This window comes from Camarhynchus parvulus, chromosome 3 (assembly GCF_901933205.1).
Source record: "Camarhynchus parvulus chromosome 3, STF_HiC, whole genome shotgun sequence".
Classification (NCBI taxonomy): Eukaryota; Metazoa; Chordata; class Aves; order Passeriformes; family Thraupidae; genus Camarhynchus; species Camarhynchus parvulus.
Genome location: NC_044573.1, coordinates 91,519,378 through 91,543,831, shown reverse-complemented (window position 1 = coordinate 91,543,831; position 24,454 = coordinate 91,519,378). Strand labels below are relative to the sequence as shown.

The 24,454-nt window shown below is 40.5% G+C and overlaps 1 protein-coding gene across 1 annotated transcript in view; it reads right to left on the bottom strand.

The window, feature by feature from the left end:
- The window catches only part of ELOVL4 (ELOVL fatty acid elongase 4), a 37,599-nt gene extending 13,373 nt beyond the window's left edge, over window positions 1-24,226 (bottom strand). Inside the window, exons 1-3 of the mRNA XM_030946106.1 lie at window positions 23,906-24,226; window positions 4,155-4,342; window positions 922-1,002 (exon numbers count right to left, since the gene is read on the bottom strand). Of these exons, the coding sequence (XP_030801966.1) occupies window positions 922-1,002; window positions 4,155-4,342; window positions 23,906-24,005 (369 nt within the window). The 5' untranslated portion in view covers window positions 24,006-24,226. The remainder of the gene's footprint in view (window positions 1-921; window positions 1,003-4,154; window positions 4,343-23,905) is intronic.
- Between the last annotated feature and the right edge of the window lie 228 nt (window positions 24,227-24,454).

Sequence of the window (24,454 nt, the reverse complement as noted above, 5' to 3'; positions counted from 1 at the left end):
AGGTGAAAGATTGGCAGCTGCAATGAGGCCAATAAAAATCTACACACAGAGCTGTTCTGCAGTATCAGCCATTATAAACAAGGTGTAAGACTCAAACCTTTTGCTCTTACTACCACCCCTGCCACGTGCACAAGCTTTTGACTAACACTGTCCATGAACAGCCACTCACAGACAAACATCTTTCAAACTCCCATAAACATAACACATTTTCACTGCATTTTCAGGGACATGTCCTAATTTGTACATGGAACTTGCAAGAACAGCTGAGAGATTCTCAGGTGTCAGCTCTGCTGGAAGATAAAGTTTAGTACATGAGCTAATCAACAGCATTATGAAAATGAACAAGGAACTGCACTTTGCTTTAATTTGGATGTTTTTCAAAACCCAGATATTTGAAATCTAAGATTATAAAATGAAATCTACTGATAACACATTTGCCAAATGCCAGCAAGGCCTCATAAAGCCAAACATGGTTAAAGGAGACAAAGAGTTGCCACACCAGGATGGGTGAAGTGCAAGCACAAGATAAGATGACAAATCTCACTTGCTTTGATCTAGCTAGGACACACCTCCTTTACTGTGGTTACCCTGCTATCCAAACTTCAGCAAATCTGGGAAGCAAAGGATGTACACAAAGTTTACCCTGGATGGTACAACTGTGGATGAAGCCAAGGATGGTATCTTTAAGATTCCCCTTGCTTGCAGCAGTCAGATGCAAGCTAGCACAAATATGCTGATGCATTTTGATTAAACCTGCCACGTAGGATGCAGGCAAACCTGAAGTGGCCTGTGAGGATGTAACGGGACACAGCCATTGCTGACAGCAGCTGTGGAAACACTGTTATCAGAAAAGGCTTAACCCATCATGTAGCGCTACGTATTACACACATTCATATACAAACACAAAAAAGAAATACTCACCCTAACTTCATAAACATTATCTGAATAATCCACACTCTGGCAGACATAGCTGTACCCTCGAGCTCTTGATGACAAGAATAACTGAAAATATTAAAGTCATAGATGAGGGGAAATATAATACATAAAGCACATTTATAACAATTATCAGCAAATTTCTTGTTACATCAAACTTACAAGAACAGAAATACTTAAAATATTATTAGTCCTAAGAAAATTATTGAAGAAAGCCAATATTTAGAACAAACAACCTATTGTTACAGATTACTTTTTTTTTCCTTGTAAATTAAAGAAAGTACTAATTTTTCCCTGCATGTATCTGCCCAGATACTGAGAGCCTTGTACAACAAATTCCAGTATGACCTTAAGCTATTTGGACACTAATATTCTTTCTGATGGCTCTAGCTTCAGAAACAGAAAATACCTAATTGCTTTTATCACAATTGACAGAAATGCTGTTCCCAGTATGGATTCAAGAGAACACTATTCAAGAGACAGGAATTGGATAATTTGGATCTACAATTCTTAGCACAGTATAATAACCAAAATATAGAACCTCCCCCCCTCACTTTGAACAGCTGAAGCTGAATACCCACTAAACACAGTAGGGGAAAAAGGTTGGAGAAAAGCTCCCCATTTTGGCCAACAAAAAAGCAATTGAAGTGCTTCTGTAGGGCCTCTCTGTGCTTAGTTAAGCACATTGCAAAAATCTGGACAGGAGAAGCCAAAATTGACATTTGAACAAGTTCTCACTGGAAAGTACACTTGTCTAGAATTGTACAAGGTTCAAGTAACACTTATCTTGACATTCATAAATGTTATGATCCAAGAATTTTAAAGACAAGTAATCCCTCTATTAAGGATCAAAGAGAAACAGAAGTGGAGCAGACATAAATTGGGGTGATAGAAAAAGATTTCAAAAAGCCTGTCATGGGCAGGCACTGACTACCCTTACCACTAACCTGACTTCCATCTTATTTACAACATACAAAACCTTGTGAACCTCTGGACTTGTTTGCTGCACGTGTGTTAAAGGAGGGAAATGAAAGAACTGTCCACAGAAATTATGCTAGAAAAAAAACTGAACTACTTCTGCATCATCTAATTCCATTTACAAACTACTGTAACTTACTGGAGCTCCAGTGTGATCCCACATGGGCACAAGCACATCCAGTACTAATAGAGAGGAGCAGGGAAAGTTTAATTTGCACTGTTACAGAAACCAACCCATCTCTACTGTGACCCACTGGATAACTCAACCAAGGTTCCCTTGGTAAAAGACAGTAAATTGACTTCACCAGACTGCCCTGAAGTAGAATAAGAAATTCACAATTCTGTGGCAAAATAGGGTCGATTCCATTGCGACTTCCGCATGTTCTAAGCAAAATTTGCTCCAAATTTGGACCTAAATTTGAATTCAGTGTATGAGTCTTGCACTAGACTCATGTGCTGAGTGCTTTATGACTTTACTATTTAACATAAGCTCCCACAGATGAACAAAAGAGCTTGCCATCAGGATGGTTATTTAAATAACTTTTAAAGGCATTTCACATTCAAATTCTGTTCTTAGCAATGTCTGGAAACTTTACAATCACTCACAAAATACAAGCAGTATCATTTTACTCATAACAATTACATTAAAACTGGAGTGAATTACAATAGTGGCACAGTGGTATTGTGAACTTTGGAAGCAGAAATTGCCTTGTTACAGGGAACCACTGAAACCTGAACACCTTCCTGCTATCAGTCTCTACAATCAAGAAAAGACTCTTGCTGGAAGTGCTGTATCCATTGTCTTAACATCCACTGAATATCAACCTACCACTAGAACAGAAGAGGAAACTAGAACCTCTGTGTATAAAGTTATGAGTTTTCAGCATATCAACAACAAATATGTATTTGCAGTCCCACTCCGTTTTATATTAATTCAGTGACATGGAAATGCTACAAACACATATCCTGTAAGAAACATAGGTCTGAAAATTATTTGACTGCAAGTTTGGTATCCTTCAGCTTATGGATGAAACAAACAAGTTTAAAAGAATATGTGAAAAAGACAGGCATTGCAGTAACACTGCAGAACTAATTTCAGGAGTTTCAGTTTTAACCTGCCAAGATGATTGGATTTAATCTCTTCCTTCAACGATGCTTTCATGTCAGCATTAAATTCTTTTGTACCTGCCCCACTACTTAGTTGAACAGTCCAAGAAAACAGTTTAGACAAAATGATGACTAAGGTGTGATGGTTAAATTTTACTAAACCGTGTCTTAAAGAGAGGCTGAAATAATTTATGATTAATGATTTTATGCTAGGAGCTCTGGGAAAGGGTCAAAATGCAGATCATCATCAGATATGCCATTTTTTCCTGGCAAAAGTACAGAACAGACCAGACAGCTCTGCAATGCTGTAATTTTAACTGTTCTGTTCATTTGCTTACTTCTGGAAACAGATTTTGAAAATCTATGATCAGAGGTGTTCCAGGAAGACAACTCCTGATCCACACGAGCAGTCACAGCAGCATAAACTTTAGCATCAGCCTTATTCTGTACAGTGATCCTTGAACAACAATTACCAAACTGTTAAGTAATCCCAGTTAGCTACTGCTACACAGCTGTTCCACTGCAGTGCTACTATTCAATCCCTCTGTCCAGAAAATCCAACAAAGGAAAAATGCAGCAACACTGAAGTTTATTACATGTAACACACTCAGAACATTGCAAACGAAATATTAGAAGTCTGTATCCTATCTTTTATTTAAAGTTATAGTTCACTTCATTTTTATTCTTAAAGATAACGTCCAGATAAGATACTTTTCCTCACTACAGACAATGGATATCTGAATTTTTAAATATTATAAACACATTGAAAGAGTAAACAGCTCAATTTCTAACAAGATATATTCTGAAACCCTTTAGGATTATTAAGATGAAAAAAAAATGTATCAGTTACAGGTGTTAAATTTACAGATTTTAGTCTCTCCAGTATTTAGACTAACATAAATCTAAGAAGAACTTGGAATACCTCAAACACAAATTCTCTCTATGGATTCATTTAGTGTACTTATTCTCAAACAGAAACAACCTATTTATAGAAATACTCACCTCAAAGGCAAACTCATCTTTAAAAGTCTGCAAAACATTGACTCTCAATAGACATCAAGAATATGCAACATCATTTTCATTTTGACATCCTCACACCTCAGTAAGAATTCCCTCTTGCAAGAGGGCATACACACCTCTTTGAAAATGAAGAAGTTGAGCAGAACCATCCCAAAGTTGTAAACAACCAACAGGAAGCGTAGCTGGAAGGGCTCTCTCGTCTTCATCCACTTGGGGCCCAGCCAGACAGTGAGGAGATAAATAGTGCTGATAGTCAGTGTTGGGAATGGAGACTGCATCAAGGGCCAGTCATCAACACGTTTGTCTGGGGGAGTCAAGCAAACAGGAGTCAGCAAGGTCTGAGTAAAATATATTCCATCATCACTTTAAGCATTGAATTTGTTAAGTATTATTTTCTCCTGGAATAGCTGCATCAGATAGTGGAAACACAATGCACTCATTCTTTCTAGGAAGGTTAAAGAAAACAGTTTTTTAGAAAAAAACCCACTATATCACATTACCTCACAGAGAGATTCATTATGTCATTCAAGCTCTGTTGTCCAGTTCTACAATCCAAAACAATAAAGCAAACAGAATCACATGAACCCAAACACAAATCAACCCACTAATCCCCCAAATGAATTTTGCTTATGATGAATATTGGCTGCAGTGGCAATATAACCAAATATTTATCACCAGTGCAAATGAAAGATACACACATTTGGCAAAATACTGATAAAACCAGTAGCTCTTATTAGTTTAAAATTAGGCACTAGAAAGTCTCCTATAAAGTTTATACAGGTTGTATGATGATAACCTTTGCTACTTGATGTAGGTCAGTCTCATGTCCCAGACAGAATACTAACAGTGTTACCAGAAAACAACCAAATAAAAGAGTTCTACAGGGATGGTTCTAGTCAATCTGTGCTGCCATATGGGAGCACAGAAACAAAAGTTTTATTTACAGTCTCCTTCAGTCACTCACAGCACCCAGTCACATTACACATGTTTCGGAGCTGAGAATATGCTATATTAAGTTCTAGATCAGTATGAAAAAAGCAGTGTTAGCTTGATGAACCAGTGACACCTAGGATTAGAAGATAGCTCTGCTAGAGGAGGGAAGCAAGACTGCAGTGGCACCTCCTTGCTTAGTGCCTGTGTTGTCCCATGTGTCACACGACTCCCCCTGTCCTGAAGGCTAACATCAAGCTGCAGCAAGAGATAAAAGGTAATTACTTCATAACTATCAGAACTTCAGATACTGCACAGCCCTATGATACTAACTGGATTATTTTCCAGATGCTAAGGCCAGTTACAGTTCCCATGGAAATCACATCACAGGGCTCCTTGGGAAGCTCAAACATCTGAAACACCTGTCTTCAGTCAAGTGTGGGCAAACTCACAAATGCAGCTGCCAGAGATTTACCTAGAGGACAAGGTTCTTTTAGAGAACTAAGTCAAAGACCATGAAAAATCCCTATATCATAAATTAATTCCTGATCCCTGGCATACAACCAGCAAGTTAGAAACCCCTTCTTATCAAGAAAATGAGGAAAGTACAGAACACTGTTGTCATTACTTCTCCCACACTCCTTTCTTGTTTCCTTTGTTGTACTGAAGGCCATAAATTAGAACCAAGATTTAGGAACAAATTTCATGAGGCCCTCTATTTCTAATAAACAAGTACTGTGATCTAGGGAAAGAGGGCATGCAGAACACAGATTATTCTTATTTCCAGATGATTTAATAATAATTGAGCTGCACATTCCAAGATGCTAGGAGGCCTAAAAAGAAATGGAAAAGCAGAAAGAGAAGCCTAACTGCTTCCATTATGGCTGTTAATGCCAGAAGAGAAAATTCATCCTAATGCATGGAAACTTCAAGATAGGACATTGATGCTGCCAGAATGATGGGATTCAGCTGTGTGGCCACAGCCACCAAAAGAAGCCAAGGGCAAGATAGGGCAAAGATTACAGGGAGAAGTGTCAAAAATCAGATAGATCAGCTGTAGAAACACAGGCAATGAAAGAGGACCTGAACAGAGTGAGAGAAGAGTTACCACTCAACTTTTCATCAAGCTCCTGAAACCACAGAGAGTATCACCTACCAAAGTTGAAATCACTACTGCATTGCAATTATTACACTCTTATATCCTTTACAATTCAGTTCCTTCTTACCTTTAGTGATTACTCTACCAGTCTGAATCTAAAACCAAAAAATAACCAAAAAAAAAAAAAGAAAGAAAAAAGAAAAAAAAAGCAGAGAACCTCATCATTCATCTACCAGGCACCAAGTAATAGGCAAGGATTCATCATGAAACAAAAAGAAAGATGTCAGTTAAGAGACAGCTCTGGGAACAGCCAATGAGTGCCATGCTTTAATCAAATCCAGATTTCCCTTCACTGTAATCGGAAAGAGTTAAGAGCAGGTGAGGCAAGAGACACAGTTGCTTTCCCAGGTTTCTTGCAATAAGGAATATAAAGAGGATAAAGAGAAAAAGACACATTAGAGAATCTCTCTTCTATTTTCTAACACAATGTTTCATGATAATTTTACACACTGAAGTGGCAATACAAAGAAATGTGAAAGAGGAAGATTAGAGTTTTAGCCATGAGGTGAATGCTACCACCCGCTGCTGAAAACAGGAACCCATGACCTGTTCCAGATTTCTTTTTGTGTCAGTGGACAAACATTTCTGGACTTCTAGATGGAAGAATGAGGATTCACCAGAGGGTGAAAGGAAAGACAAAGAGACAACTTATACCAAAACCCAGCTGCAAGTAGGCTTTGCCTCCTCACACCTCATCAGTACTGTAAACAATTCTTCTGCCTCCTTTCCACAAATACTATAAATTGAAGAACCTCACTGGAGAAAACCAAGAGATTTATTTTATTAACTCTGACAACTACATAAGAGCACCTGAAAAGCTGCCATTACTCTTCCATGCCATGGTCTCAGCCTGTTACTTTCCCTCTCCAAAGGGAGAATGGGACAGTGAGCCACTACATCTCAGACAAGTCTTGAATTATTTACAGGAAAAACATATATTACTGTTACAAACCTTGTAACACACTGCCCAGGGTATCCAACATTGCCATTCTGGGGGCCTGACCTCTCCTAGGACAAGTAATTACAAACACAAAATGCTTCTATGAGAGGGAACATGTAGGCAATTCAGTTCTGGAGTGCATCCTGGCCAAGACAGTAGAGCAGTCTGTTCTACTGTGCTAACTACAAACACCACCTTATGTTTATTTTGAGGGCATCTAGGAGCTTCTGCATATGATTATTTTTAACTAGTACTGCGGCATCAGAAAACATGATACTATTACTCCCTGAACTTTTTCATCACAGCATCTCTCCCGGATAATGCAAAGTAACTTGTTGCATCATAAGTCAACTCCATTCTTATTGCACAGAAGATGATACAAAACCAATTTCATTTCAGTTTACCTGGCAAGCCTGCTCATTCATGTTCTACACAGAAAACCCAGAAAAATGCAGACCCTTGCTCCAAACTTCTTTTCAGATGGTCTCTTTCAAAGATAAATTCACTATCTTAAGTCATCTGCTCAAGTGACAAACATTCCAAGCTACTCCAACACCTTCCTCCTTCCCAGCCCCCAATCTGTTTTAGCAAAACCAGCATAATTTGGTGTCCTACTTACTAGCTGGTGCTGATGACCACAAAAGAATTCTGCAAATTACAGAGAACTGTGATAGCTTAAGGAGACATACAAGTGCATTAAATCCTGCAGTATTTCACACGGAATAGGGATATTTTTACCTCAAAGATGAAATAAGCTTGAAATAAAAAGGCCAGCTCCCTGAATTAAAAAAAAATCCCTCCAACTGCTGTGAAGCAAAACGACCAATGCCTTTACCTGATTAGAATTGACAGAGATTGACTGAATCTTTCAGGGGATTAATGCATTTGTCTTTCAAATCCCAAGACCCAGATTCTAATTCGATCACAAATAAAATGTCTGCTGTGGTGGCACAGCCTGTAGTACAGTGCTCTTCTGGTAAGGTGGGAAAACTTTTACAACAAATACTTAGGGTTGCACTTTCTAGCAAAAATGAATCCAGCTTAGACTAAGGCACCTACTAACATGTTCTTGGTAGAAAATAACTGTTATGTGAGGAAATATGTATATACACAAGGCTTTCCTGTCATTTTGTGTATATACATTCTGAAGTTACACCTTGCCAAGACAAAAACAGAAGAACTTACATTTATATATTTATATGTAAGTATATTTATTATTATTTTTTATATATATATAAAAATAATTGCAATTGCCCACAGGTACCTACCTTTGCAGGATGTAATTCTTTTTGTGGGGAAATTAACAAGGAACACACAAGTAGGCCCCTTTGACTTCATTCAAAGCAAGAAGAACAGGACCAGTGAAAAGAACTGAATATCCTACCTGGTAATGTCCAAAGGGGACATTAACCTATACTGAAATATGGATGGAAAGTGAAGATGAATTTCAGTAAGTAGGGCTACAGTGATGGTGTCCTAGCATTAAAAATCACAATAAATTTTTGAGAAACATACTGTAATTGTTTTAATATGTAAGCATTTCTGTTAAACATGGTTCAGCATTTCCTTTCTGATAGAAAAGATTTTAGATGGTTAACTTTCCTGCATTTTTCTTAGCCTATAATAAATTTTTTTCTTTCCTCTTGAAAAACAAGCAAACAAATCCATAGCACAGTCACTTTGACATTCACCTAGAGAAATCCTGAAACAGTACAGTGGCGATTATATTTGCTTTTAAAATCAGTTTTAGAGAAAATATTACATCACTAAAATACATGATTATTGCAATTCCCTGCATTCATGTTAGGTTCAAAAGAAATACTTAGAAAATCTTCAGTTTAACAACACATGTATTCCTTAGCTAACAGGTCGGTGCTCACTAATTTATCTGGAGAGACTTTCAAAGTTATTAATAGCTATTGATACTATTCTCAGCGCAAAGACACTTACAGTGCCAATCCAGCACATCCATCTGGCCGATTACATTTCTAAAGACACTGCAGAAATGACAGTGAGCATTTAAAAGTGGTTCTGGGAGAGCTCTCTGCAGATCACCTCTATTTTAACAAAAGTACTCTCAAAGCCAACCTCAAGTTTAGGAAAGATTTTCTTAAACAAGTCAAATTTTGACTCCACAATAGAAGGAAGGCACAGCAGTTTACCTAATTGGAGTACTGTTCCATGAACCACAGTGTTTTAATTACCTAAGGATTTCCCTGCTTGTTCCACTACCACTATAATTGAAATAATTACAAAATGAGAGCATAGATATTTTAAAAAAAGATGAGAAATATAACTTCACACACCTTAAAATGTTTACCAAGTTTTCACACTAGATCCCTTCAGTGATTTTAGTGCTTGTTAGTTCCACTACCACTATAATTGAAATAACTACAAAATGAAAGCCCATATAATATTAAAAAAACAGGTGAGAAATATAACTTCACTCACCTTAAAATGATTACCAAGTTTTCACACTAGATCCCTTCAGTGATTTTAGTGCTTTAGTGACCCCCTTCCTTCCCCCTTTTCTTTCTGGCTACACATAAATATACAATATACTTCTCTCCAAGACTTTTATTAGAAATACTGGTTCAGTCATGTTAATATTTACAAGTGAATACAAGATTCACTCTGGCTACACAACCATTGCAGACTGGATCTGTTGAAAGTAAACTTGAATAAGCATCTACCTCATTAGACCCTATGCTTTTAAACTAAACTGAGTAATACATCAGAAAAATTTCAGAGTAGATTTACTGTAAGCAGTTTGTAGAAATTCCAAAAAAAAAAAAAGCTCAGTCTCTGACTAACTAACACCTCAGAAAAACAACAGCTAAAGCTATAAAATTAGCCTTTAAAACAGTACATGACTACATGGGCCGCACAGTTTGAGACTGAAGACTGATAATGAAGTAGCACTGCAGAGTGAAAATTGAGAGGCCATATATTTTTGGATGGAAAATCTATAGAATTAAAAATTTTCTATTCACTTACTGTTATTTTAATAGAGCTGTTCATATGGCCCCAAATGAATTTTTTTCTTAGGTTGTCATTGCTTGAACTAACTTACCTGCTTTGCTATTGATTATTCACTGCACAAACTGCACTCCATTCCTCAATTAGTGGAATTACAGAATCATTAAAGTTGGAAAAGACCTCCAGGATCATCTAGTCCATCCCATGACTGAACACCACCATGTCAATTAAACCATAGCACCTAAATGCCATGAACAGTAATTTCTTGAACACCTCTAGGGAGGGTGACCCCACACTTCCTGGGGCAGCCCATTCTAACATCTAACCACCCCATCCAGTGAAGAAATTTTTCCTGATGTCTAACCTGATCCTCCCCCTGCACAGCTTCAGGCCATTTCCTTTTGTCCTGTTGCTAATAATCTCAGTTTATAAAGTTTCTTTATACTTTACAGGAGAAATCCTGTAATAGCAGATTGAAGCTACTGCATGAATTAAAATTATATCCCCACAGCCTCATCCATGTTTCAGGCAAAAGAAAAGTCCATATCTTCTTAGGAGAGATCGTGCAGACAGATTGCCGCAGGAAAGCAAAATGACTGGGACAAAAAGAATGGCCAGTTTATGCTTCCTTCTTACCTATCATACTTGGCAATGTCTGCAGTCTTCTGGCACTACAGGTATTTCTAAGGAGTTTGACAGGACCTGTACCTAACTCAGAAAGAATCTAGTATCATCTACAAAGCAAAGGCCATGAAGCTTCCATTAACACATGTATAAGCCAAGAGATCATTTTTAAAAGCATTTCCCATTTTAGCACAGGATACATATTTTTCAGAGGCAGCAAGCCTGGTAGAACATATAGCAGCTTGCTGTAAAATGTTAACTAGCATAAAGTTTCTCACTACAGCCAAAGAAATTAGGATTAAACTTTAACTAGTTCACTATAACTTTCTTTCCTTGACCTATCATTTTTTTCCTTCCTCATTTGGGTAGTTCTGAACAGTTATCAGGTCACTCACTAGTTGCCTTTTTTTTTTTTTAATTTTCCTTAAAGAAACACTTCATCTTATGCACCTGCAGGCATATTTTCCTGTCACAGAATCATCTTCATGGCTCATCTCTGTATATTCTGCAAACATTTAAATTTGCCTTGCAGTGGTTTCTCAGGAATCAGTCAAGTCCCTGCTGCTTTATGTCACAAAAAATTCTGTATTATCATAATGTCACAGTATCAGTGGTGCTAATAACTGGCAAGAAAACAAAGATGTGAGTATCAGAGAATCATAGAATGACTTGGGTTGGAAAGGACCTCAAAGATCATCCATTTCAAACCACCCTGGCTTGAGTAAGGACCTCACTAGAGGTTGCTCAGAGTCCCATCCAACCTGGTCTTGAACACTTTCAGGGACGGAGCATCATCCACAGCTTCTCTGGGCAACCTGTTCCAGTGCCTCACCACCCTCACAGTTAAGAATTTCTTCCCATGTACAGTATTGGTAAAGCTAAGGATGACATATGGACAAAGGTCCATATAGCACAGGATGCTATATGGACAAAGGTTCCCAAAACCCAGGGAAAAATACTTTAACCAGGTCAGCTATTATGCTTTTTTTTTTTTTTTAATTAATTAGTAGATCAGTAGAGACAAAGCAGGTTTTTTAAAATCTTTGATAATAAATCTAAAAATCTGAGTTAAGTATTTTGTCTATCCTTAAGCTTTAACTAGTCAGGAACAAACTAATTAGTTCAGGTCAAGAACAAGAGACATCAAAATGTTTTGGCAAAGCATTGTCATTTTAACAAGCCATAAAACATAAAACTAAGGTGCAAAAATAAGAGTATTCAGCCTCAAGCATAATGAATAATGACAGCACATACCCCAAAAATCAAAACAATGAAACCCACAAATTCTAAGTTTGCTGTACAAAACCCTGTGGTCAGAAATGAGAGATGCCTTCCCCAAAACCAAGAGGACTATGAGGCAAGACTAACAGGTACCAACCATAACCAGTTGTGGCTTTGTTTTGAATTTCAGGGCTTTGTAATTGACTGCTTAGTCTTCTTTAAAGCTGTAAACAGCAACATAAAATCAAAATGCCACGCAGCTAAGAGCAACACCTCCTGCAGCTAATGAACACCTGTGTAATGTGCATGTGTTTTATAAACTCCCATTTAAGTAACAGGAAAGCCAAATCCCAATTTGCTGTTAAAAGGCCTGATGTATTTTAACTAACCTTCCCATAATTGTAATCTTCTCAGGACTCCTATGCCTCAGTGATTAATATCATATTGTCTCTGTGCCTATACACAGCAATTACATTATACACATGTTTCAAGACAAGGATAGTTATGGAATTACTATGAAGTTCAGGACACATGACAATTTACCATCAAGTCTCAGGATTTTCAATTCCAAATATATTGCCTTGCTCAAATTATATGTATCTCCTCCATTGATTATGCTTACTTGTGGGGACAGAATAAATGCACTGCTTTAAGTAATAATAAAAATATAATCCTCATTGAAGCCTACACAAGATATGCAAGATACAAGCCCTTGAGCTATGAAGTACTCTTCTGGTTGCCATATCTTCTTTTCCAAACATCACAAATGCAAGATGCATTCCCAATGCAGTCATGCCTGCATGCTTTTTCTTAAGTATTATAAGTTATGGAGTAAACAGATGAAAGCACACAAAACCCCCAATCCAACCACACAATGTAATTTTATAAACTACTTGCAGACTTTATGATCCAGCATATATGTCTGTATTTCTAAAGCAATAGAAGTACTGCACAAAACATACTTCATAAAGCTTTTCTTCCACTGAAACTTTTATTCAAACTTTTGTGGTTTTTGCCAAAACTATCTATCATGTCACTGCTTCATACTGGGGTATGGCACTTCACATTGGGGTTTGGCACGATGAAAATAGTTGTAGAAGTATCAGTAAGCAGTAATGCAAACACAGGATTTATGCACATTCAATCTTGCAACAACAGATTAGTCTACTGGCCCACCCAGAGTTTTATAATGCTGAAGGGGATGATCACAGGGTATGATAACCTCCTCCAAAGATAGATACTGGATTCCTTCAGTTTAAACATAAGTTCATTGAAAAATGTGAAAGATTATTAATATCAGTTCAATTATAACTCTGCAAGGTCTTATCCACTGTGGAGTCAAGTGTTACAACCTCAACATACATGGGACAGTAAATTCAGCACTGACAGTAAATTCAGCACTGACACATGACTAATGTGCTAGAAGGATAGTGATGTTTAACTACACAGCAAATATAAACAACTTATGTCCATGCTCTTGTAACACAGCTATTTGGGGTTGTGGATGAACATTTAGAGACTTAAAAGCACTGCTTGAGCATGTATGAAAACCAGCAGTGGCAAGTGAAATCTAACTAAAAATAATACCAGAAAACTACAGGGTAAAATTTGCAAGCACAGAAAGCTCTCTGATAAACTACCTGTTTTCCCTGTTCGCATTATCACAAGGATGCTCCTCATCACTTTGGTTTTACAGAAGGATGAATGAGATGAGAATTTTGTTTTGATTAAAAACTACAAAAGGAGTTACTGAAATGCATTAGCGCTTCAAAGTTCAGAGACAGAAGTAAATTTACAGTTGTGAGATGCATTAGGTCTTCTGTTAGCTTAACACAAATACATCAGTCAAAGCCTCCAAGGAAAAACAAAACTCTAAAACATTTAGAACTTAATTCCTCAACATCCCTTTAACATCAGCAAAAATGACAAATTGGAGAGATGAGGAACCAAGCACAAAAAAAGACTAATTTTGAAAGGCTGATTTTCAAAATAGGAACTGAATGACAACATGTTTTTAACACAAAAGTGATGAAAAGAATGATCAGTGTCTGAATCTTTGATTCACTAATACACAGTAGCAAAATCATCAGTGTGGAAGCTACATAATGTCCATGTCCAAATGACTGCTACAATTGAATCTTTTCACTTCCACAGTTGTGTTACCTTCCATGCTAACACATGGGTCCCAAGCTTCTCTAATGGTTTCAGCAATAAAGTGTCTCCATCATGGTAAAATATTCAGGAATCACTGAAATGGAGATTGGACAAAGTAGAAAAAAACCTGACCTAATTATCAAAGCATTTTAGGGTACTCTGTGAGTATTTCTACTGGGCTCATCTGTTCCTGGTAAACCACTAAATATTAAACTGCATAGAAAATATGATTATGAAGTCTCCTATTTACAGCCCAGCTAGTCAATTTAACTACTAAGTACTTTTTTTTTTAATGTTAACTCAAACCATTTAAAAACAAGTTGTTACAATGATATTCTAAGAATAGGAAGACATAAAATCAGGTCAGAGGGAAGATTTGCTGGCTCAACAGAAAAAGTGAAAGACATGGGTTATAAATTCACTTCTTTCAGCAATATTCTAAGAACATTTAGAAAGCATTTAAAACATTTAAAATTTATGACCAATTTTTCTTATTGGTCATAACTGGGAGAAGCAATCAAGGAGATAATATCTATAAGCAGATAAAAAAAAGAAAATAGAAGAACACTATAGTCAAGCATGTAAACTAAGCACAACATATGCAAGAGCTGGAAGAAGACACTTTTTAGATATAGCAGAAATAGATAAAAGGAATAGGAAAATATGATGGAAACAAACCAAACAGTCGAGAGTTCATGACTATGCTGAAACAGAAAGTGAAACCAGGGATGCACTGGTTTGACCCTGTCTGGAGGCCAGGTACCAACCAAAACTGCTCTGTCACTCCCCACTCAGCTGGATAGGTTACAGAAGATAGAAGAAAAGGCTCATAATGAGTTAATCAGAATGACAGAATGACTAGGTTGGAAGAGATCTTCAAGATCATCAAGTCCAACCCATGCCCTAACATCTCAACTACACCATGGCACCAAGCGCCACATCCAGTCTTTTCTTAAAAACAGCCAGGGATGGTGACTCCACCACCTCCCCAGGCAGACCATTCCAGTACTTTATCACTCCTTCCATAAAAAACTTCTTCCTAATATCCAACTTATATCTCCCTTGGTGCAGCTTAAGACTGCATCCTCTGGTTCTGTCAGTGGTTGCCTGGAGAAAGGGACCAACCCCTACCTGACTACAGCCACCTTTCAGGGTGTTGTAGAGAGCAATAAGGACAGGGAGAGGTCACAAACTGATTACTGTCACAGACAAAACAGATGTGACTTGGGGAAATTACTTGAATTTATTACCAATCAAAATCTGAGTTGTATAATGAGAAGCAGAACAAACCCAAAAAGCACCTTTCTCCCAAACCCTCCCTGCTTCCCAGGCTTAACTTTACTCCTGATTCTGTACCTGTCATTGCCCTGTCAGTTGCAATGGGATATTGGAAATAGGGATTACAGTCAGTTCATCACATGCTGTTTCTGATTCTGCTTCTTCCTTAGGAGGAGGAGTCTTTCCCCTGCTCCAGTGTCAGGTTGCTCCCACAGGAGATAGTCCTCCATGAAATTCTCCAGCCTGAGTCCTTCTCACAGAGTGCAGCTCTTCACAAACTGATCCAGTGTTGGATCCTTCCTGCCAGGAGCCTGCTCCAGCACAGGCTTCCCATAGGGTCACAGCCTTCTTACAGCATCCACCTGCTCTGGTGTGAGGCTCCTCCACAGGCTGCAGATGGATCTCTGCAGCCCTATGGACCTCCACAGGCATCAGGGGCACCTCACCAAGGTCTTTCCCATGGGCTGCAGTGGCATCTCTGCTTCAGTGCCTGGCGCACCTCCTCCCTCACCTTCCTTCCCTGACCTCCATGTCTGCAGAGTGGTTTGTATCACATATTCTCACTCTTTTCTCTGGCTGCAATTACTTCTGTGCTACTTTTTTTCCCCTCTTCTTAAATATATTATTGTAGAATCATAGAATCGCCTGGTTTGGAAAGGATATTAAAGATCAGCCATTTCAAACAACTTTATCATGAACAGGGACATCTTCCATTAGACCAGGTTGTTTAGAGCCCCATCCAGCCTAAACATTCCAGGCTTTAAACATTTCCAGGGATGGGGCATCCACAGCTTCTCTGGACAACCTGTTCCAGCATCTCACCATCCTCAGAATAAAGAATTTTTTCCTAACATTTCTAACCCAAACCTCCACTTTTCCAGTTTGAAGCCATTCCCCCTTATCTTCTCACTACATGCCTTTGTAAAAAGTTTCTTTCCATTTTTCTTGTAGGCTCCTTTCAGATACTGGAAGGACACAATTAGGTCACCCCAAAGCCTTTTCTTTTCCAGGCTGAACAAATCCAATTCTCCTAGCCTTTCCTCATAGGAGAGGTGCTCCATCCCTCTGAACAACTTGGTGGCCCTGCTCCAGATTTGCTCCGTTAGGTCATTGTCCTTTTTGTGCTGGGGACCCCGAGGTGGAAGAGTGGAGTAGAGAGACAAGAGTGGAGTAGAGGGACAGACTCACCTGCTTCAATCTGCTGGCCATGCTGCTTTTCATGGTGTGATTGTTGTCACAGAGATTTTATTACACCACTGATTGGCTCAGCCTTGGCCAGCAGCGGGCCCACCTTGGAATGGGCCAGCATTGACTCTGTTGGACATGGGGGAAGCTTCTAGCATAGCCCTCCCAGTACCAAAACCTTCCCATGCAAACACAATACAAAGGAAGAATCCCATGGTACAAGCAGACACAATGCCACAGAGAGAGTGAACACTCCAGGACAGGAGTTAAGGATCAAACCACTGAAATAATTCAAGTGCCTAAAGAAAGAAGTTGAGTTGCAGGTAAACAAGCAACACAAAACCAAGAGCTATTGATGCCCACAGGCATCACTATCTCTCATCAAATGCAAGCCAAACTGAGGTAGCTTATTCTCCCTCACCTTCCATGAGAGAAAGGTAATCTAGTTCATGCTTATCTATAGATCCAAGCAAACACAAAATGAGTTAATACAAACCACATTGCACTCCATTTATCTCCAGGCTTGCCTTGCAGCTACTTACTGCTTTGCCTAGTAGCTAGGGTGCAGTACTCAAAACTCCAACAGGGCTAACACCTAAGTATTGCCAAGCCTGAATTTCAGAGCTGACTTCATTTGCATCCTTAAAATTCCACAAGACTTTGAAGTTCATACACTCAGAAGCACTTGAGTTTGTCAACACTGAGCTTAGTTGTACCCACTTGCCACCACACAAGATGCAGGAACTGTATTCAGCATCTACATCCTCCTAAGTGAGGTGTCAGTCAGACAGACCCACTCAAAGTGTTCCTTATGAAGTGCAGCGGTAGCTCCAACTTGGTTTCCAAATACAGTTTGAGAAAGCAAAGCCTTGTAATATATTTACTAGTCAGAGAAGTCCTACCTTATGGATCAGATCTGTCCTTAAAATCACACTGTCAAACTTCTGTGCTCTGGAAACACCCCAGTCACATCAACACTCTTTAAAAGCCAAAGCTGTCATTCCTTTAATGGTCAATTCTTTTTAGGTAAATGAACTCTCATTTAGCTCCAGTTTTTCAGGTCATTCCGGCATTCATTCAATCCCACTCGCCTTACCTCAGAAAAACTCTTCAGTACATACAACAGCCTCTTCTCCCCCCTTAGCCCTGCATCCTAGCAAATTCTTCCTCTCAAAGTCTGCTCCATATCTATTTGGAGTATTTTCATTCATTCACCTTTTATCTAAATGCTCTCCTAATCAATCAAGTAATTCCAAAAACCTGTCTGGACCGGAAGAGGAAAAAGTGGAGTCTTGCCTTACCCACTCCTCATGACTCCTGATCTACAAGACCTTAAAAGGAACTACATCTTATATTCCCTAAGCTTCTTCTACTACCTGTCCTTGTGCAGCCTTTGACACTCTTCCCTGGTTGCACAGGACAGCAGCACAGCTGCCTTGAATACAACCTCTTCTGGTGGTTCATACCTATAACCCCAGCCCTGCCACAGCCCTCCTCACCCTGAGCGCAGCATGAGGGCAGGGTGACAACTACAAACACTCCTGTTGAGGTACTCCAACTAGAGACAGCTACCTGTGAGCAAGAGTTCAGCCACTATCCCTGATCAGTCTGTGTAACCAGTGGAGTCTCCAGGATGACTGCATCTGCTTCATAGCAAGGATATTTCAACTTCCCAAGAATTCTTCACCTCTGGTTGCAGTATGGGGCTCCAGGACCACACACTGATTTACACCTCATGATGCCTCAGCTGAGAAACATGATTTGCTTAGAACTCTGCAACAGCAATTTGCCATGTGCTGAATTCTAAACATCTAGCCACTTGACCTTCTGCAGTAGGTACTAAGGTCATGCAATCAGCTTGGTCAATTCTGTAAACAGCCATTTCCAGATCTTTTCCCATGGATTCTCCTTTAAGAGTACTCATAACAACTTATTTCCTTTAAAGATTTCAAGATGTGCTACCTACACAGTTTTAGAATGAATTTTCAAATATTCAGTTATGTTCTTGTCATTTTGTCTACACATTTCCTTTTCTTTCTGGAATATGCTGATGCGTGTTCAAACAGAGGTTTGTATTACATTCTTGCTGGTGCTCTTTGAAGGTGTTTTCTGTTTCATTTCTTTACTGGAGCTGAGATTTGCATATCTTCCCTACAACTTCTCCTCCTTCATTTTAGGAAAGAAGTCTTCCACTCATAACTCACTTTTCATCCATAGAGTTTATTTTGCTTGGTCCTACTCCCTCATGACCAAGGTCTTGAAGCTTGCTGACCCAAGGTGTCTAAGTAGACATTTCCCCTTCACTAATGTACTTTTCTGAATGATGTTTCCACTTCCAAAAATGTGTGGTATCTGTTTAGTTCTGATTATGTCTTTTGAGTTGTACAATCTGATAAAATCTCCTGATGATGAAACGGGGGTAGAATTTCCCTCAAACAATCAGCAAATTGCCTTCAATACCAAGCATTATATTTTTTCTTCACTAATAAATTCCCTCTCTTCACTGACTGGCAATTAAATGTCAAGTGAATCAAATAAACTGGATGCTCCTATTGCTCAGTTTAGTTGACAGCAGTCTCATATGATCTAGGCATTAACATTCTTTGCTTCCACAATCAATTTCTCCAAGTGCTGCTCCTGCCACAGGTTTTTTCTTTGTGTTTCTGCCACAAGACAGCCAGCCCAGTTAGACAGCTTTTCCATTTCCAGTATGTTTCTCCCTGTCTAATCCTTGTGTTTTACCCAGCCATGGCCACAGACTGAAAAAACTGTTCCCTTGAGAAATATTGTATTTGCAGGACAAGTATTGTGCCAAATCACCAAATCTGATGCTCAACCAGCCCTCTGAAAGTTCAGGAACACATTCTGCTTTGTTTCTGTGAAACAGACTTCATGAACCTTAATCTCACCCTTCATTCTCTTTCCCCATCATCACCCTCTGAAGCACTTTCACTGGGATTCTACTTGCCTCCACTTTGGCACAAATCCTCAGCTACAAGGGACTACTTGCACTCAGAGTGTTCTGCTAAGCACCCAGTGAACTTCTCAAGCACAAACACTTAGGATCCTTTGGTCATACTTGGGTTCTCCATGGGGAAGGTACAAGGGAAGAAAAAACGTGTTTTGTTCTGTTTCTGTTCCCTGGACTGAAATAGAAAACGAACCTGAACCTCCTGGGCAATTTTTAAATTAGTCCCAAGATTACCTAGCAAAAGTGGTCATGGCAATCAGTGTTCTCAAGGAAGCTGCTCCACTGGTTCACCTTTTAGGCAAGCAGCTCTAAGTTTCCCATCTTCTCCATCCTCACTGCCTTATACTTTTGACCCAACTGATAAAACCTACAATTGATGTTGCTTCTGAACAAGATGCTAGGGAGAACACCACCCTACCACTTAAGTGAAAGTTTGCATCTCTCTCCTTTCCTACTGATGGAAAAAGTCTGTAATCTTATTAACTGCAACAGCTGTAAATAGTTGCTGTTCCAAAGCAGTCCCACGTGGCCTGGGATGGCCCTGCCTCCTTTAAACTCTTGAGCTCCAAGAACAATCATTCTCACCCAAAGTCAGTAAAGCCTTCTATTCCTTAGTTCAGTACATTCAAATTAAGTAGCTCCTCTAAATAAATATTTTTGTCCAGTGTTTCATGAGTCTTCTTTTCAAGCCACAATCCCCTACTCCCCCTCCCCGACTGACAATGGTCTCTTTGCCCACATTTTGAGATTTCCACACTCTTCTTTTCTGATTGTGTCCTGAGTTATTCATCTTAATAGTTCCCCTGGACTCAGCCTGGAACCTCCCTTTAAGTCACTTGCTCAGTCATCTAATCATACCCTTAATCCTTCCTGGCAAATCCAACCCCAACCAGCTACTTGAGCTGAGAGAAAGAAGGAAGCCCTGCCCTAGCAATTACATGGAACTGGTCCCATGCCCTTACAGAAATAAGGACATGGAATTCCTAGATCATATTTCCTGATAGTAACTGTTCCTCTGACCACCTTTTTTTTGCTGTTGATGACCGCTAAGAACATGTTTTTGACCCTTCTATCTCTTCTTGAAGATTATGGCTTCCTAAATTATGAATTTCAGCCTCCTAGGTGAATATATAGTTACAATGGATTTTGGGCTTTCATGGAAGGGGTCTGAAAAGTAGTCACGGGTGGAGAGAAACAAAGTAGTTTTTCAACAAATGAACAAGCAAAAGCATCAAGCTAATGCTGAAAATGTATTTGATAATATACTTGGGGGAAAAGTCACAGAACACTGCTATTATTCCCAAATGCAAGACTTAAAAAACCAAAACCACAAACAAATCAGATTTAGACAGCATGCTTAATGCTAAAAGAAATTGTAACATCGACTCAAAACCATTTAGGCTCATTATATACTTGGTCTTTTGGGGGTTTTTGGTCTCAGAAAAGGTCAGTTGCTTTTTAAATAGCACAAAGCAGGAGAAGGAAAATGATCAAATCTTTAATGTGCAAAAATAAAGCAGCACAAGACTCAGTGGGATGTTCTGGCACAGTTCTACAGAAGTGTCATCACAGGAGTCCGAGGCAGCAGGAGAAAACACCTGCTGGCAAGACAATCTTGCTGAATACAGAGAACAGGGCTAAAGACACACAGGTGTTCAATAAAAAAATGGAAGTGGGAAATTGAGAGAATAAGTGTAGGAGTAGTAGTGGGAATAAAATTTCTTCACATTTTGTTGTGTAATTTTGCTGTGTAGTAGTGTTTCAGTATGATTTATTGTGTAATGCTATTGCATAGCATCATTTGTTGAGCAACTTTGCTGCGTGGTATAGTTTTTTATTTAATGATATTGAACATTAGGCAATGGTCTTGCATGCCATAATTTGTGTTTTCTGTTGAGCAACGTTACTGTTATAGCTCTTAACACAAAGGTGAATTGCATGAATTCATAACAGTGCTGAATTCACAATTTTAACATATCATAGAATGGCTTGGGTTGGAAGGGACCTTAAAGATCATCTACTTCCAACCACCCTTCTGTGGGCAGACACACCTTTCACTAGAATTTCAGAGCCTCATCCAACCTGGCCTTGAACAATTCCAGGGATGGGGCACCCACATGTTCTCTGGGCAACCTGTTCCTGTGCCTCATTACCCTTGCAGGAGAGAATTATTTTCCTATTATCTAAACCTACTCTCTTTCAGTCTGAAGCCATTACCTTGTCGTATCCCTACATGCCCTTTTAAAAAGTCTCTCTCCTGCATCCCTTTAGGTACTGGAAGGATGCTGTATGTTCACTCAGAGATGGCAAATGGAGACAATTATTTTTGTCTGAACAAAGAAACATGCAGAAAAACAGCAAACTGAGCAGGTATTTTTGCAGAACTTCGGTCATTAAAGATTATTTCACTAACAGCCGCACGGCACTGCCTCATGAGTAACACTTTCTTATTCTGAGCTACCTTGTAACTACAATGTGACACACTACATGTTTCACCTATCCCTACCTGACTGTAAAAACTACAGGATAACCTTGGTCCACATACTACTGGGTATAAATAAGAACTGTAATGTGTTTTTCATGTGACTTAGGCTCTACTCAAAACTAGCCTTGCACGGACCTGCTGTAATCCAAAATCTGAACAAGAAACTTTCCACGAGATAGGACTGATTACTTCATTACAATGGAATCCTGCTTTAACAGCAGTGTTACCAAACTTAAAGCAAAAATTAAAAAAATTACTTCAGTAAATCAGTAAGACTTACACATATTTTAGGGGCAATAACAATGTCATCCTACTACTGCTTAACATCCTCCAAAGAAGCAGAAGAAAAAAATTTGCTCTATGTATAGTATCATAGTTAGTTACTTATTGTTACATTCTTTATGTTTACTTGCTTTTTCTTCTTTTTTTCCCTTCTGATCATTTTTGCTTGCAATAGACATAGTCTATTGAGAGACTTAAACGATATTTTTGAAGTTCAGGAAATACAGCAGAATTTGAAGTATTTTTTTCAAATAAATCAAGTAATCTATAAGGTTATCAACCTTGTACCCACATCTATTTTTATATCCATCTGAAAATGCTATTGATTGACCAGAATAGCATCTCTTTCATTCTTTACCTGGCAGTCTATGAACAACTGTATGTTGCAAGAGTCAGAGAGCAAGCACTGGTAGATTACAATGCAGTGCTGCTGCAAGCATTTTTAGTTGCTCTCGTATTCTGGCAGTTTTTAAAAACAGAAGAGAAAAATACACAAGCAGGCTCAATTTTTAAAATATAGCAATATACAGAAGTTATGGAAAGGCAAATTGTGAAAAAAGGAGCTCCTTCCACCTATAACATAAGATTAATTTATTATCTGACAGATGGCAGAAGGAAGGGGGGGTGGAAAAGCAAAGACTGCTGATGCAGTGAGCTTCCCGTCTGTAATGAAGGCCCCGCATTCCCACCTATCACACTGCCACCAAATACATCCACACTTACATGCACACCAGTTTTGCTCTGGGTTTCAAAATAGCTAAACCTCATCGTTGCGTGGACAACGAAAAAGTGAAGAAAACATCCAGAGGAGTAAATGATCCTTCTGCCAGCTGCCCGTGGCTACTCACAATAGCAGCTGTGAAAGCGACTCCTTTCATTTGATACACGAGACAGAACCATTCACGCTGACCAATAACACTCCCAGAGCTACCGGCCACTGCAGCAAGGCACCACCTCATTTGCTGTCCCAGCACCGCAAGCTGCTTTTGCACATTTCTCCGTATTCCAAGACATTTACTCTTCCTTCAGCATCTGCCACATTGCAGTCGTGGAGTGCCAATACAGGAGTGGAGCACATTGAAAACGAAAACCAGCAGGACTGACCCAAACACAATATAAAATGATAAGCTGCTGCAGCGGCGGTAACAACCATTTCCTCATTTCTTTTGCTGAACTCCACGCGATGCCGACGTGGGGCTCCCACCTGCCGCAGAAGCCAAAGACCGCCTGAGCTCCGGCACCACTTACCGGAGGGCCTCGCTTACCTCCGACATCAGATCCCCGTATGACAAGCTCAAGGCACGCCGCGGCGGCAGAGAACCGTAGGAACCCCGGCCCTGGGAAGCGGATTTCGCTACGTCCACCCGCGGGCGCCCGGGGGACGCGCTCACCTTGCCGCGGATCGATGCCCCGCGCACCCCGGGCCGCTACACGGGATTACGGCAGATAAACAAACACCGCACGGAACGCACCCGGAGGGGCGAGGAGGGCAGGCGGGGGTGGGGGGTCTGTCCCCGCCGCGGCCCCATCCCGGGGAGCCGGAGCGCGCTCCGCGTCTCCCGGGAGATGGAGCCATTTTGAGCCGCTGCGCATCAGTGGCGGCGGGCGGGGGGCGCCGGGCACGGCGATGGCGGGGCCGCGGCCGCCCTGGCGCGTTACCTCGGATGCTCCAGGTCCAGCGGTAGAACTCGAGGGTGTCGTTCACCACGCTGGACACCAGGCCCATGGCGCTGGGGGGCTCGGCGGCGGCGGCACCCATGGTGAGCAGCAGCAGCAGCGGCGGAGCCGGCAGACCTGTCTTGGCGCGTGCGTCCGTGCCTCTGCGCCGGGGCTGCTGCTGCTGCTGCCCCTTCTACAGCCGGGGATGTGATTTAAATCTCTATCTCTCCGTATCTTCCCTCCAGACTCCGCCTCGCTCCCGTCACCGGCTCCCGTGCCCCGCGGGCAGGGCGGAGGGCGCGGAGGCGGGGGGCGGCGCGGCGGCGGCCGCGGCTCCGCAGCTCGGTGCTCCCGGCCCGGCGCTCCCGGCTCGGTGCGCAGCGCCCGGCGCGGTGCGGGCGGGCGGGGGCGGGGGGCGTCACGTGGCCGCCGTCCCGCTGCCCCCGGCGGCGCCCGCGGAGCGCGGCCCCACGGCCCGGCCCGGCCCGGCCCGGCCGCGCAGGCGCCCGGCGGCCCCCCCGGAGCAGGTGCGGGCGGCGCGGACCCGCT